The sequence below is a fragment of the Accipiter gentilis genome, chromosome 29 (genome assembly GCF_929443795.1).
Source record: "Accipiter gentilis chromosome 29, bAccGen1.1, whole genome shotgun sequence".
In the NCBI taxonomy this organism is placed as follows: Eukaryota; Metazoa; Chordata; class Aves; order Accipitriformes; family Accipitridae; genus Astur; species Astur gentilis.
Window position 1 is genome coordinate 6,131,710 of NC_064908.1, and position 16,296 is coordinate 6,148,005.

General features: G+C 51.4%; 1 protein-coding gene across 5 annotated transcripts in view; it reads left to right on the plus strand.

Annotated features, from left to right (window-relative positions):
• Positions 1-16,296, plus strand: part of LOC126052234 (potassium voltage-gated channel subfamily A member 2) — a 358,553-nt gene that overhangs the window by 1,510 nt on the left and 340,747 nt on the right. For 2 of the 5 annotated variants that reach the window (XM_049832649.1, XM_049832650.1), the window contains 2 exons: positions 626-1,013; positions 1,697-7,976. In XM_049832649.1, the coding sequence (XP_049688606.1) occupies positions 1,882-3,381 (1,500 nt within the window). In that variant the 5' untranslated portion in view covers positions 626-1,013; positions 1,697-1,881 and the 3' untranslated portion in view covers positions 3,382-7,976. Of the gene's footprint in view, positions 1-625; positions 7,977-16,296 lie in introns of those variants that run through there. The other 3 variants (XR_007509985.1, XM_049832652.1, XM_049832651.1) reach the window with 3 other exon arrangements.

Sequence of the window (16,296 nt, forward strand, 5' to 3'; positions counted from 1 at the left end):
GGGGGGTGGGTCGGTCAGGGGGTTGGCTTTTCAGAGGATGGGGAGGGTGGGTGCAGGTCGCGTGGGTTCCCATGGTCGGGCCCACGATGCTTGGGGCTCCTCGGGGCTTTCTAGGGGGGCAGGTGGCCTTTAGGGGGGGGACGACAACGACAGACAGGGACCGATGGGGGGGGTCAGTCTCACGGATGAAGCCAGAGCCTCCCAAATCACCCGGGAATGCGATGCGATGGCGTGTGGGTGCTGCACCCCGTGGGTACCACCGACTCCCGGCTGCTCGGCGGTGGTGGGAACCCACGGTGGCTTTGCAGAGCCTCAGCGGCTGAGGGGGGCTGCGTCGTTGTTCCCCCCCCCTCCCCTCTCCTCCGCCTGGCACCAGCTCCCACGGGCAGCCCGGCCCTGCTGCACGCCGTGGCGTTGAGCGAGAGCGGAGGGAGATGGGGCTCTGGTTTTTTCCGCCTTGCCGCTAGCGCACTCTCGCCCTCCTCTCGTGTTGCAGTGCAGGTTGGCCAGGCAGCGGGCAAACAGCTCACGGGGAGGAAAAAGGGGGTGCCTGGAGGAGCCGGGGCTTTGCAGATGCTCCTTTCGAGCCCCCAGCAGCTTGCTACCTTCTTGGTGTTTTTTCCAGGCGATGCCACACCTCCCGAGGACACTGGGGACATCGGGTTTTGCTGAGCTTAGCATCTTTTCACCGTCGTACCGAAGGCATCAGACAGACGCTCATCTGCCCTGAAGTGCAGATCTGCAACAGCTACCGAGAAGACTCTGTCTCTCTGTCTCTCTGTCTCTCTTTCTCTCTCTCTCCAGTCCAAACCATTACAAGACCTGACTTCCACCATCTGGGAATCTAACCCCTTTTATGTCCCTTCTCCTTTTTCTACGATGACTCACCATTATTTTTAACTTTGAAGAGAGAGGAAATTATGGGGATCTTGGAAGCCTGTATTTCTCTCTAGGATTTCCCCAGGGTCAGATAATCGGTGTTACTAAGAGACACTAAGATTTGGCTTCTCCAGGTAATGTGATTTGTTTTCTGTGTGCCATGGTGGTTTGCAGAGAATGACAGGAGCCGGGACACCAGTGGTCGAGGAGGGGGACTGCAGTGGTCCGCGGGGCAGCTTGCATCGGCATCGGCGGCTCCAAATTCAGGCAGCCGCAAAGCTTGCCCGGTTGGCTGCAGGCAGGGAGGGCAGCATGTCGCCTTGCCGCTTTATGGCCAGGGCAGGAGGATCGGGAAGGTGTCGAACTTAAAACTGAAGTTAGAGCTTTCCTAGAGGGTAGATTGCCTGAGATTGCACGGTTAAATGTTAACCCTTAGCTGCATGCCTAGAAATGAGCTGAACCTGGTCTGCCTCTCCCCGGCACCCCACGGGGTCCCCTCGCCACTTTAGGGCTGGATGGGGTTATTTTTCTTCCTTCCTTTCTCTTCCCTTCCTCCCTCTAATTTTTTTTTTAATTGGAATTTTTATTGTTAGCAAAAAAAAAGTTCTGGTTTGCCAATGCCAGTTTTTTCCATGCTGATTTTGAATAGGTGACAGTTCCTCAGGTGTTTTCTCTCTTCCACCTAATGGGTTTAGATGGGAGTTTTTGAACTCTGTCCCAGAGAAGGCGAATTAACCCCCCTGAGGAAGAGGATAGACATGCTAGTGAAGGGAGCTGCTCTCCTCCCCCAACTTTATTTCATCTCTCTCTTTCTCAGCAGGGGCAATTTTCTTTTTTTTTTTTTTTATTTTCTCTTTTTTTTTATCATCCCTTCGCCTTTTCATGAGACACTTCCAAACCTACGTACCTGTCCTTCTGCAGGATAGTAGCCCTGCCCTGAATCCGATCCCACCACCGGGCACTGGGAAGAGTTTAGCATAAGGATTTCTTTTAAAGCCCAATATGACAGTTGCTACTGGAGATCCTGCAGACGAAGCTGCAGCTCTTCCCGGTCACCCGCAGGACACGTATAACCCTGAGACCGACCATGAATGCTGTGAGAGGGTGGTCATTAATATTTCGGGTCTGCGCTTTGAGACACAGCTCAAGACACTAGCCCAGTTTCCAGAGACCTTACTAGGGGATCCTAAAAAGAGAATGAGATATTTTGACCCGCTCCGGAATGAGTATTTCTTTGACCGGAACAGACCAAGCTTCGATGCGATTTTGTACTATTACCAGTCTGGTGGGAGGTTGCGGAGGCCAGTTAATGTGCCCTTAGATATCTTCTCGGAAGAGATTCGTTTCTATGAACTGGGGGAAGAAGCGATGGAGATGTTTCGGGAGGATGAAGGCTACATCAAAGAAGAGGAAAGACCCTTGCCTGAGAATGAGTTTCAGAGACAAGTGTGGTTGCTCTTTGAGTACCCCGAGAGCTCAGGCCCTGCCAGGATTATAGCTATTGTCTCCGTCATGGTGATTTTAATCTCCATCGTCAGCTTTTGCCTGGAAACTTTGCCCATTTTTCGGGATGAGAATGAAGACATGCATGGCAGCGGGCTGAGCCATCCCCCCTACTCCAACAGCAGCATGGGGTACCAGCAGTCCACCTCTTTCACAGACCCCTTCTTCATCGTGGAGACACTTTGCATCATCTGGTTCTCCTTCGAGTTCTTGGTGAGGTTTTTCGCCTGCCCCAGCAAGGCTGGTTTTTTTACCAACATCATGAACATTATAGACATCGTAGCCATCATTCCCTATTTCATCACCTTAGGGACGGAGCTGGCCGAGAAGCCGGAGGATGGTCAGCAAGGCCAGCAAGCCATGTCCTTGGCCATCCTTCGAGTCATCCGCTTGGTGCGGGTCTTCAGGATCTTCAAACTCTCCCGACACTCCAAGGGGCTGCAGATCCTGGGGCAGACTCTCAAGGCCAGCATGCGGGAGCTGGGCCTCTTGATATTTTTCCTCTTCATCGGCGTCATCCTCTTCTCCAGCGCCGTCTACTTTGCCGAGGCCGACGAGAGTGAGTCCCAGTTCCCGAGCATCCCTGATGCCTTCTGGTGGGCCGTGGTTTCCATGACGACTGTTGGCTACGGAGACATGGTCCCCACGACCATCGGGGGGAAAATAGTGGGTTCCTTGTGTGCTATCGCTGGCGTATTAACGATTGCCTTACCGGTGCCCGTCATAGTGTCTAACTTCAATTACTTCTACCACCGGGAGACGGAGGGAGAGGAGCAGGCTCAATATTTGCAAGTAACCAGCTGCCCAAAGATCCCCTCTTCCCCTGACCTAAAGAAAAGCAGAAGTGCCTCTACGATTAGTAAGTCTGATTATATGGAGATTCAGGAAGGCGTAAACAATAGCAATGAGGATTTTAGGGAGGAGAACTTGAAGACAGCCAATTGCACCCTAGCTAACACAAACTATGTGAATATCACCAAAATGCTAACCGATGTCTAGTCGCTAAAATCTAGTAACATATTTAAAGCTGAAGTGGAACAATTGCAGATATTGAGTGCTGCTCTGCATTGTAGTTAATACAGTATTTTCTACGGTGTATATTTGGTTCTGCATGGGAAGCAATAGCTGTGTAAGTGACTTTTAACCTTTGATTTCCACACCGAATAAGCATTCGTGCAAAAAAAACCAACAACAACAAACCATTTTCTTTCCCTTCTCCCATCCCAGGCTTGTGGGTTTCCAAAGATATGGAACGGTTGGGCATTTCGAGCAATGGGATGGGGATGCGGGGGGCAGCTCTGGGCCATCCCAGGGTACCATGAACGCCTGTCCCTGTCCCATGGAGCTGGGTGACAGCCAGCTTCCAGGCGTGGGGAACGGCTGGGAAAGGTCAGGCAGAGATTAATGAAGGGAAGATGCAGTCGTGTGTCCGAATTGCTTGAAGGCTCGAGTTTCCGCCCCGGGAATGCCAAGTGCGAACGCATTGCCCAGGCTCATGTTTCATAACTGAAAATGCTGCATGCTGCAATAGTTTCAGCCACTGCAGTATGCCAGTGTGAGGCCCAGGGGAGGGATAATTAGTATGACGACACATTATTTATTAAGTCTTAAATTTTCTATGCTAGGCATCGGGAGGGATGAGTAAATAAATCAAGCGTTTGGATTTTATTTATTTATTTAGATGACACTTCCATCACCAATATTTCCAGGATCACCAAAGACACCTCCACTGACACATTGAAAATGAGTTGGAAAAAGCATCTTTTTTTATATCTATATATAAAACTGGAGCAACTATGCTGTGGCCTATAATATATTTATACTGCAGTGAAATTTAACCAGTAATACAGTACAGCTGCATGGATATTTGTTGCATGAATCTGAATATTTAATACACACACAAATATATATTTTCTTAGTAGACTATACAGTATTCATGTTTATAGTGTTTATAGATTCTCCGGTGGCTCGAAGGAGATTCATGGGAGTTAAAAAATCTCCATTATATTTAAAAACTGGATGGGGAAGGCATGTGCTGACAACAGTTTGATAGATAATAAGGCAAAGCCTGAGTGTCCGAGCATCCAGATACAAGAGCCAACTAACGCAAGCGAGGGAAGGTGAGCTGAAAGTTAAACACCTGCACTCATTATGGGGCGAGTAATTAGTCATTAATCTTGGTGCCATGATCAGAAACCACGGTGGATCAGAGAGGGCACAAGGAGCAGGTGGAATAGCAGGTACTGGCTCTCCTGACTTGTTTGTTCAGCAATTTTCAGCCGTTTCCCATATAATTATCGTGTGTGTGTGTATAGATATTTAGAGAGCGACTATAGGGCCAAATCCTCAGCAAATGTGAGCACTTGGGGCATCAGGGGCTTCCCAGCTCAGGGGTGCTGGGGTGGTGGGACATGGGCTGGAGCAGGATGACCTGTCCTGTGGTGCCCATGGGATCACCAGGGAAGGGTGCGTTTTGGGCTGGAAAACTCCTTTTCAACCATGTAGAGCCTCAGGGCTGGCCGTTTATTCCCTTATGGTGGAGAGGGCACATGCTGAGGGTGGGCTGGATCCGAGCTGGCGCCTCTGAACCTTTGCTTTGCCCTCTTCCAGGGTTTTTAGGAGGGGTGAGTTGAGATGCAGAGACCCTGAGGTTGTTTCTGCTTCGTCTTCATCCCCAGTGTTATTTGGGGATCAGTGGGAGCTGTCGGTCCAGGGGGATCTCGCCTGCTTTCCCCGCCCCCGTCTGTATTTCTTTGTGATTTTCCCCCCATTGCTGACAATCCATGGGGACGGGTGCTCTGTTCCTCTGCCAGGTGAGGAAGAAGGATGCAAACCTCTTCCAAGATTGTGGTCGAGCAAAGTTTCCCTGGGGTGCGGGATGGGGTTTAGCAGCCTGTTGAGTTGGGGTGAATTTGGGCTGAATTTGGGCACAACCAGTGCTGTACCGCTGCGGTGAAGTTTGGTCACAAGGAGGGAACCCCATTGCAGAGTGTGCGGGGGAGGTCAATCAGAACCTTCCTGAGTTCAGAGAGGAAAACCATACTAATAACAATAAAACAAACGGTGCTAGCGTATTCTACAGCAATGGTTCAAAATGCTGCTTTAGGGCCGGATCCATCTCTCATGCTGATGTGGCTCCACTCAGCCAGGGGGAATCACTCCTCATTTTTATTTTATTGATTGCTTGATTCAGGCCTGGCTATAATTAATACCAAGTGTCCATGGTTAGTGCACAAGAGTCCTGGCTTCTGCTTGGTGCAGAGGACCAGCAGCATCAATGCGCTGGGTCTCAAAGGTGCTCAGCACCACACAGCATGGGGCCCCCGGCCTGTCTTTACTTACGTCTCATTATATTAGGAGCCTTCTCCTCCCTCTTTGCTGCTGCAGCTCTGAAATGGGAGCCCCTTGAAACCCATTAACACCTTAAACACACACGAAAAGAAGCAACTCAACCGAAAGCAATAAATCTCTGCTCCTGAAGCTCCTCCTGTCGAATGGGATGGGGCTGGCGTGAGTCGCTGCCTTGGGCATGATTCCCAGGAGGATCAGCCAGCCAGCTTCCATTGATCTGGCTCATGGTGGGTCCACGGGGATGTGAGCTTGCATGGGGTAGCTGCCTGATGCACTGGGATGCTGCCCACCGACCCATGGGTGCCACTAGCACTGGGCGATCCCATCCCTGGTGTGTGGGAAAGTGCCGAGGGTAGGTTGCTGCAGGTTTTTGGGGAGGATGCTGGCACTCAATGAGACTTTGCAAAGTGCCCGGTTGTTTAAGGCCTGTGGACTTCGGATGATTTTGGGGGAGTGTTTGCCAAAGTATTGGGTGCATCCTGGGAGTGTGAGTGCCGTTGTGGTTTGGTAAGGAGGAAGAGCATGGGCTTTTTGGGAGAGGTGTTTTGGGCACAGTGTCCCCGTGGGCTTTCCAAGGCTGGGCAGGAGGTGAGAGCGGGTCCATGAGCAGGATCAGACACACCCAAACCCACACACCAAGCTGGGGGTTCCTGGCTGTCTTAGGGCTGCATCACAGGGATGGACAGGACCAAAGAGCAAGAGGCCACGTTCTTCCTGTTGTCACCAATGTGAGCTGGCATCTATTCCCATGGCAGAGGCCAGCACCACCAGTTCCTTCCTTAGGACGGCTCCTGCACCTCTTGAATTGACCCAGGCAGAAGTTCCTGGGGAAAACAAGCCCTGGTGGGAGAGCATCTCTGGGCTGCCCTTGGCACTGTGTTTGGGAAATAGGGAAAACACCAGGAAAAGCGCTTGGATGTTTGGCTCAGGGCAAAAAAGGTCTGTGGGGGCCGTGGCTGGAAGCGATCCGTCAGGCTGCACAAAACAGAAGGGTCCAGGTTTCTCCCCCGCACAGAGAAATGGTTCCCCTATAGCTTTTAATGGGATTTGTGCCTGCAGGTCGGAGCTCTAGTGCTATTTCTAGCTTTGCTTCTGACTCACTGATGTGATCTTGAACCAGTTTTTCAGGAGGAGACTGTGATTTATTTTTTTTTCTTGAGGAATTTGATTTGAGAGATTCTGGGCCTGTTTCTGCAGAGATGCTGAGCATCCAAAACTCCCCTTGACTCTGAAATAGTGCAAAAATGAGCTGCAAAGTGGCTCAGACTGAGGATGCTAAATTAGGGACCGGGGAAAGGAAGGGTCCCACAGTCTACGTTAAATTTCATCGGGCCACCTAATGTAGGTGGTCTGGTTCCTCTCCTCCTCCCATGGAGATGTTTGCCTCTCTGCAGGGGTGGGATGGAGGACTGAAACTCTCTGGTCTGCAGAGGAGCTCCTGGGTTGGCACCCAGAGGAGACAATACGTGTATTTTAGGTTTATCTTTTGTGCCATGGTTTTGGAGAGATGGAAAGTGGTGATTACAGTGCGGGTTGTCTTCCAACACCCAACCACATGCCCAAGCCTGCAAGCAACCCATCAGCACTTTAATACCTTCCAAAATCTCTGCTAAGGGCAATGGGGTGTGGCTCATATACTGGCTGGACACCACCAAGTGATTAGGGCTGCTAGGAAAAAATCATCTTTATGGGTCAATGTGTTTTATTGGGAAAACTAATCCTTGCAGCTAAGTTTTGTGTCAAAGTCCTACAGGTTTGAATGCTGAGCTAGACAAAGAAAGAGATCTCTAGATTGGCATTATGAGAGTATAGCACGTGGGTGTATAAATATGGGCATATTTGTGCATAAATACACAGAAGGAGAGAAAAAGACAGAGGAGGAGGAGGTATTTCAGGAAGGGCCTTGCTTTGTTATCAGATAATTCCTGGGTCAGCCCTTGAAATTGCTGCCAAAGTCTTTTAGCTTTTCCAGAGCTTGAAATACACTTAGGGATGGGGTCAAGTGAAGAAGGAAATCCCGATCTGGCCTTGGAAGTGGGAGCATCCTGAGGGGCTGGTGTCATTTGGCTCTGTGCATCCCTCAGCAAACTGGCAGCTTTGCAACATTCTCTGCTCTCGATCCTGAATCCCCGGCTTGAGCCCGTCACGACTGTTTCTGTGACTGTGCAGGGAAAGCCAAGCAGAAGTTGAAGGGATTTGTTTGCGATTGCAAGTGCTATGCCACACTGGGTGGGGTTTCTCAGTTGTTTGTTGGTTTGGGTTTTTTTTTTGGTAATGGCTTTTAAGTCCCTTGAATCATGTTGGCTTTTGGTCCCATGGTGGTGGCAAGAAGCATCTCCCTGTTTTGGAGCCAGGGTGGGTTTTTCTCAAGTTCTACATCCATGGGGAGGGATCCCAGGGTTTTCTTCTCTCAGTGGGAACTTGTCAGCATGCTGCTAGGGTGAAAGGGGCTGAGGAGTGAAGAAAGAAGGAGTAGGCCCCAAACCACTTCATTTTGCACCCAAAAAAAAGGCTGTGGCTTCTTCCTTGCACCCCTGGCAGTGTCTGACCTCCTCTGCATCTAGTGCATCCCTTGGTCCCTCCTGTTGGGGACAGCTGCTGCCCCGAGCCCCAAGGGGAGACAAGAGTCCCCCCCATCATGCAGGGGCCACTATTCTGTCTCTGGCCAAAGCACTGCCCTTCCCCAGGTCCTGTGTGAACGGCACCCCACAGCCTCGGTCTCCCCATGATGTTACTACATTTGGCTGCCCAAATTTCATCCCCCCTTCTCAGAAATGGGTGTTCTGATCCTGCCGCATCCTATCATGGGGGGAGAGGAACCAGCCTCCAGCGGTGTAAATCACCCCTGAAAGCACAACACTGATTTACACCCGGGGAGGAGATCCCCCAGACCAGTTGTATGTGATGAAAGATAAATTCCTTATCAGTGTTCTTCCTCTAACGGGGGGAACAATTTGGCTTGTAGGAGCTGCTGGACATCATGTAACCATGGCCTCATCACAAGGTCCATATGTGTGTTTAAACCCCCGTGGGGACCACGTCCCCTTCCCAGCCCTGCCTGGCTGTCCTGAGCCTGGGTTGGTCTTTTGGAGTTTTGGAGCTTGTTTTTTGTTTTGGTTGTATTTTGTTTTGTTTTTTGTTTTTTTTTTTTTTTTTTAATTATTATTCTGTTGCCTATAAGACTGTAATTATCCATTTGCACTTGCTCCCTCATTGCTTGAGACTGCGCTCTTGTCCTCCAATGTCATACGCTGAAGCACAAGGGGAAAAAATGGGTATTGGATCAACCCTGTGTGTGGTGCCTAATTCGAGCGAATCAATAGGAAGAGGAAATCCAAGAAGGACTCATCCTAAGGATGCTGGAGCTGAACCTTTTGTTTCCATGGTTACGGGAGAAATGGGACCAGGAATGGAGAGAGGCCTATAAACTGTTAAAGGAGGACTCGTGGGAATTTCAAGTCATTTAACCATGCGTTTGCTAGACAAAACTTTAGACACCAGCTGTATCTGAATTGCACAGTGTGTATAGACGTTACTGCTCTTATTGACAATGCGGGGGTGTCCTGGGGGTCGGGTGGATCTACAGGCTGAGAGGCACCCGAGTCAATAAGGCTGACCGTTGTATATAGGTATACAGATCTGTGTACATACATATTCCAAATGAGCATTTGCTGTCTGGTTTATCATGAGTGTATATAATTTATTCTTCACAGATTATCACGATTTTTGTAAATATCGGCACTAACTAAGAGAAAATAAATATGTATATTATTGAGGAGTTATCTTGATATCAGTTCTGTGGAGGGTGGGGAAGAAAAAGGTAAGCAACTATATTTTTGGTAGGCTGGGTATTTTTTTCTGTATATCTAAACCTTCTGTGAGACAAGAAGGAAACAGCCTGAACCATGGAAAAATCAGTTTGTGCTCCACCATCAGCTGGTCTGGAGGGGCTGTTGGAGGGGGAAACCCCCTGGGAGGAGCTGATGGGTCTTGGTGGTGGGCACCGGCGGGGATGGACACACCGCATGGTGTGTTCGGGATCCCCCATGGGATTTACTCCAAAAAAACTCCAGAAGCAACACAGGTGGAGGGGAAGGGGCTGGAGCCGGGGTCAAAGCCACATACCCCATTGTTCCCCACTCCACCAACTTGGATATTGGCCATGTCTGAGCAGATAATGGGGAACGGGTGGTGCTGGGGGATAAACCTGCTCTGGGGAAAGCTTGCAGGCACTCAACGGGTATTTTATTAAGCTGGTGATCCCTCTTGGAAGAGGGAGAAGCAAACAGGCAGGGACAGTCCTAGTGGCAGGGACAGGGCTAGTAGCACGTCCTCTGTGGGGCTACAAACCTCATGTCTCCAGAGATGTAGGATCTCTGGCCGGGAACGGGAATGGACTCCCCTGGGACAGCATTGGCTCCTCTTGCAGAGGAATGGTTTGTTTGGTCCATCCCCAGGGAGCAATTGTAGCAGTATTTTCTCCTGCTGTTTTGTCTTCTCCTCTCCTATAAGTGTCTTGGGGCAGCTAAGGGCGGGGAAGGGGTTGGGGGCACTCGGTACTTGTGTTTCTGGGTTTGCCTGGTGGCTTTCACAGGCAACACCGCTGCTCTGGGCTTCCCTTCTTGCAGGGTAGAGCCAAGGAAGGCCACCTACTCTACACTCATGGGATGGAGAGTAAAACGTAAGGAGAAGGGATCCTTCTTCTCCCATGGCATGGGTTGGTCCTGCTTGGCTCTGGGAAGTGGCACCACCTTGTAACCCAAGGGTTAGCACAGCAGTGCTAAACCTCCATCTCAACCACCCCCGAATCACCTCATATTGGTCGTGGAGGAACCCCTGGTGCGGGCTCAAAGTCAGAGTCCTTGGGTTCAAGTGTCACTTGAGCCAGTAAGGCCACTGTGTGACCCAGGGGATGTCATGTCCCATTCCGTGCCTCAGTTTCCCCATCTGTAACACAGCTTGCTAAGCTGTCTTCAAGGACCCAGCAAATTGCAAAACTTAGCTCAATATTGGGGCTGCAAAAATGCATAAATGCGTGGCTGAACCCGTGGATGGATGTTGTTAGGAGGAGAGGAGGTGTTTAAGAGCAGCCAATTCTGAACATGTAAGTATGGAAAACCATTTGAGTGCACAAAAAGTAACAAAAGTATTTATGAGCAATACATCCTGAACAAAATGTCGCAGTATTTGCTATAACAGTGAGTGGAAGCAATCCCTAAACTGGGCCAGTTTGTGTTCCTTGGCCCCATTTCCAAGCCCAGGAGAAGCTCCAGCCAGCTTCAGCAGATGCCCAACCCTTCCCTTATCTGTGTCCTGTTGGCTTGTGGGCTCATAAATATCTAAACACAAAGCGGTACAAGGAGTTTGCAGATTAGAGTCTGCTCTGCACAGGCTCTCCAAAGAGATGGCAGGAGGAGGCTGCGAGGCAGATACAGTAATTATTTTAAATTGCTGGTCTATCAGCGTGCTGCACCATCCCAGCCGTGCTTGGAGGATGCGGGAGATGCCATTAGGGGTGTTGCATCCTCCTGCCAGCCAAGCTGCTTGTGCTTTTATACCATTCAAAGAGACAAGGGGAGGGATGGGAGAATTATACTGTCCGACATGGAGACGTCCCCATGCTTGGGCAGCCCTTTCGGCCCCACGACCAGCAGCTCCCAGCCTGTCATCCCAGCTGCGGCAAGCGGCTGATCCCCGCCGAGCGCAGCCTGGCTGGTTACGCCTGTGCTAAATGACCTACTTTCCTCCACTTTCTTCGCTGAGTGTTGCCTCTCTGCCAGGCAAAACCCCATGAAACCCCTTCACAGATCCACTCCCGAGCTCATAAATTAAAGAGACCTCCAAGGCGGCACAGTGGTGCTCTTCGGTGCCGGGATGACCAAGCCGCACGCCTTTGCAAAAGCTCCTCTTCCTGCTGAAGGGCTCAAGCCCTCAAAGTCCTGCTCATTTACATTGAGGGAAGGAAAAGATTCAAGTGCCAAGAAAGCACTACTTCTCTTACTTGTCCTGGAAAGCTCAGGATGCTCAACCCCCCCCTACAGCCCATCACATGTGCCCCAGGGACAAGTGGGAACTTTTAGCCCTCCTGGCTGCCTGTTAAGGAGTCTGCTTCCATTTGGCAAAGTGGGCACTTGGATTCTGAAAGCACCTCCCAGACCGGAGCTGCGAAGAGGCCATTAAGTAAGGTGCTGAGAGCAGGGAAGGGAAAATGATCCTGCGCCCCGGATGCTGCTGCCCTCCCAGTGATGCTCTGTGGATGCCCAGGGTGCTGGGCCTCGGGTGGGAGCTGATGGAGAGTTGAACCATCACTGCAGCAGCACCGCTGATTCGGGGTAGCCTTAACCAAGCATCTAGGTGCAAAAAATTTGCAAGGGTGGGCGTGTGAATTGGGGCCCCCGCAGCCTATCTTTAGGTAACCTCTAGGCAAAGGTTCAGCTCTTGCACAGCTCTCACTGAGATGCACATTTATCCCACAGCTCTGGAAATCAGGCCAGGTCCCTCTTTCTCCTTCCCACTTTCTCCTTACTCCTTCTTCTCCCTCCTTTGCATTTGTGCTGGGTGTTGAAAAACCTATTCCTGGGAGCAGTGCTTTCATCTGCACCCTGGCACGGTGTATGGGGCAGGAGAAGGGGGGCTTTAGGCAAATGAGAGCAAGATCTGGGTGTATTAAAGAAACATAAATCTACGCTTATGCAGATGCAGAATTGAGTCTGCTGAGGCCCTGCATCTATGAAGCATTAGCGCAGATGAAATAATGAGGCATGATCCAAGGATTAAAGCCAGCGCTACCCAAATATTTAGAGATACCCTAATATTTAGGCCCCTTGCTCCAATGTTACCCCCATTTCATGGGGAAGGCAAGGACCCAGCTGCCTTTCTCAGCCTGGTGTGCTGAGGTCCCGCTTGGATGCCATGGTGCCCAGTGCCTCTCTGTGCTGGGGAAATGCAGAAAGAGCCATGGTGAGACAACCTCAACATTTTATCCTAAAAAAATGGTGGGAGAATCTGGGTCCAGGTTGTCTGGGAGATTTTCCAAAGTCTCAGCAGGTTTGCCCCCTCCTGCTCTCTGTGGCTTGCTGTCACTGGGGCAAAGCTTGCTCGCTGCCCTGGGTGCAGACAGGAGATGGGGACATTGATCCAAGCCACAATTGCATGATGCTCCACAGATGAGTCTTTGGGAGGTTATTGGTTTTGAAGGATGACTTGCTGAGTTCGTAGGGACCAAAGGGGATCGGGCACTGCAGCCTCGGGGTTCGCAGAGAAACCCCAGGGCTGGTGAGAACCAGGGGAGTTTGTTTGGCTGCTGCTTTAATGCAGCCAAAATCAGCTCCTGGCAAGAGCAGCGCAGGGTTTTGGGGAGCCGGAGATGCCAAGGTCATCCCGCTCCTCACATCCCCGCAGAGATCAGCTGGGCACAATCTACCAGCTGCCCCCGCATCTGCCGCAACCTCCTTCCCACAATCGCCTCTCCGGTCCACAGGCACAGGGCAGGATCAGGCCCCAAGGACATGTTTTTTACCCAGCGAGAGGTGAAGGTGGGGGGTGGGCAAGAGAAGCAGAACAAATCTATTCTGCCAGGCACCTGCTCCCTGCCTTGCAAAAAAATGCCGATGGCGCATCATTTGAGAGTGTAGCCTTTTCCGCTTAGGCGTGGGGTTGTCTTCCCCTGTCCTTTTATCCTTGGCTAATTAAAGGCAAATCTCTGCCGAAGGAACACAGTTCTTCATAGTTGAGCCTTAATAACTAGAAAGTGGCTGCAAATGCTCGGAGCCAGCTGCAGAAATCCTGGGCAGAAATAGCATTTTTATCTCGCAGTTCACCAGCTTTGGCTCCAGGGATAATAAATTTCTGAGTTGTAGAAGGAGGCAACAGTGGATACAGCCTCATGTTGTCCGAGTTTACAAAAGGATCAGTTGGATGCACCAACTAAACTCCCAAGTCATCCCTGTGGGGAGGACCTCGGGGATGATGTGGCCATGGTGAGGTCCCCCCAATCCCCGGGGATGCTGTGGGGAACCACCTGCGTGAATCGTATCTGAGCAAACGAAGGTGTTTGCTGGTCTCTGGGCAGGCAGTTCTAGGTGCAAGTCCTCTCATCCCCAGTGAGATATCTACAGGCAGCTGGATCCCATCTGGAAAGGGCATCATCCCGCTCTAGCTGCTGTAGAGGGAGGCTGGTCCCAGGTCCCTGATGTTGGGTGAGATCTTTGAGATGGATCATGGGGAGCCCAAAGCCAGGCTGGGAAGATGGAAAGGGTAGAGGGAAGATGGATCACAGCGCTTGCCTTCCCATTTTACTGCAGCCACTCTCTGTCCCCTGCCAGCACTGGGCTGGTGGAAGGGCTTTGCTCCAAACCTCATGTTTTATCCCCATGGGAGGGCTGGGCAGGCCCAGGGCAAAGGAGCAATGCTGAAAGCTGTTTCTCCAGCGTCAGCTGTCTAAAACCAAGCAGTCTGGTCTTCTGGGGTCACCTGGGGCTCAATGCACTCAATGGAGAGACTGGCACCTCTGAGGGATGGAGGGATGAGGCTCCTTGTGGCTGTTGGCCTCCCTCCAGCAACTGCACAGGGGGTCCAGATGGTTGCAACTTCTTCCACTTCCAGACTAGTCTGATCCACACTCTTGAGCATTCACATGCTGGTTATTTCCACTCTTTAAAAGGCAGAAGGAGAGTTTAACCCTGAAGGACCTCCATCAAAGAAGAAGAATGCTCTGCACTTGTATAACATCTCCTAGCCAGGCAGCCTAAAGCACTTTACTCACAAATGTTTTTAAAGGTTTTGGGTTACTGTAATGCCCTGAAACCCTTAAGGATGAAAAAAGCCAGCAGAGCATTTGGTATAGTAAGGCATAATTTCATGAAGACAGACACACACACACACAAAAAAAAAGGTTGTGGCATCCAATAAGGCTGGCAAGGAGTAGGCATTGATAGTAACTATTATTATTCTGATGATGATGTTATGTGGCTCTTACACAGTGCTTTTCATTAGTAGCTCTAAAGTGCTTTAGGAAAGAAGAGATTCAGATGTCTCAACCGTCTGCAGCGATTTCAGCAGAGGAGCACAAGTGATGGTCTTATGCAGAAGCTCTTACTGCAGCTTTACTGGTTGCAGGGCAAGGGCCTCCTCTGCTCAGCTCCCAGCCACTCTAATGGCATTTGATTTATTATTCAGCTTCTAGAAGTCTCCCTGTGCTGCACAGCCCAGGGATGTGGTCCTGACAAACCAGTGCAGAGCGAGGGGGACACCCCTCTCCATGAGTAACCCCCTCCCTTAACCCCCCCCCCCAACATTCCCGTTCCACCTGCAATGAATGCAGCAGACTGCTAAAAATCCCAGTATTTTTGGCCACTTGGCCATTTATATGAGCAGCAGCCTTCCCACAGTGGGGAGGAATGTGAGGTCCCTGGGCGGGGGGGGGGGGGGGCAGACACCCCCATGGCTTTTGTCTGCCACCCTGGAGGGGTTTTCTCCACACAGGCTGTGCAAGGACGGAGAGAAAGGGCATTGCAAGAGCTGCCTGGCACAGCCCTGCAGTACAAATTCTCCTCCCGTCTTCCTCCCCGCTCTGGCTGGGGGCCAGGCAGGTAACATTAGCTGCCCTCCACCACAGCCCTGCGGATGCGGGTATGAGCTCGGGCTCCAGGCACCTGAGCCTGTCCCTGAAGCAGCAGTAGCTCCGTCCTTGCAGCGCTGGGCAGAGCAACCTCCTTTGGGAAGGTCCATCCTCGCCTTCACGCTGCCCGCAGCATCCGCGGGCAGGGAGGAGCAGCTGAAAATGAACCGGCCTCATGCACCAGCTCGGTGAAAACCCTGCTCTGAAAGCAGCAAAAGCCCGGCCCAAAGGTAGCTGGTGCCTGCACCTCATTTTTGGGGCCCCTGGGTGCACTCCGAACCCATACAAATGCTCCTGGGTGCTGCTGACATTCAGCCCGCGTTGGAAGGAGCCCGGGTTTGACAACAGGCGGCACAGGGGTGCTGCTGACTGTCTGCAGGGGGGTTTGCAGCGAGCTCAGCCTTGGCCCGGGGCTCCCCACTGCACGTAGCCCTCCGCCACGTGCGGGATTTGAGGTTTCGGTTGCCTTCGCCATTTGGCTCCTTTAGCATTGGAAAATCTCCTTTGCATTGGCCGGCAGGTGTGAACCCCAGCATGTGCACACCCAGACCGGTCCATGACCATGGGATGCGCGTGTGGACACATTCCCTTATGCGTAGACGTGCAAATACATCCATGAAATCCCAGGGAGCACTAGTTTCAGATCCCTTGCCCTCCGTGCCCTAGTTCAGCCTTAGCGCTGATGCTGTAGGGGGAAAATAGCTCATGGGTTTAGCTCAAGCGGTTCCCTGGTGGGATGGTGGCACCTTGACCATGGTGGGAGTTGTCACCTGAAGAAAGCAGCCCCTGACAGCTCCAGAAAGAGAAGCAAAGACACCTTTGACCATAATGCAGGCATTGCTTTTGTGCTGTGCAGGATAAATGGGATGGCACTGGGATGCTTTGCTGGAGGGAGAGGGTTTGCCCAGGTGGCTTCTCTCTGGGAGGGGCTCAGGGGTGGCTGG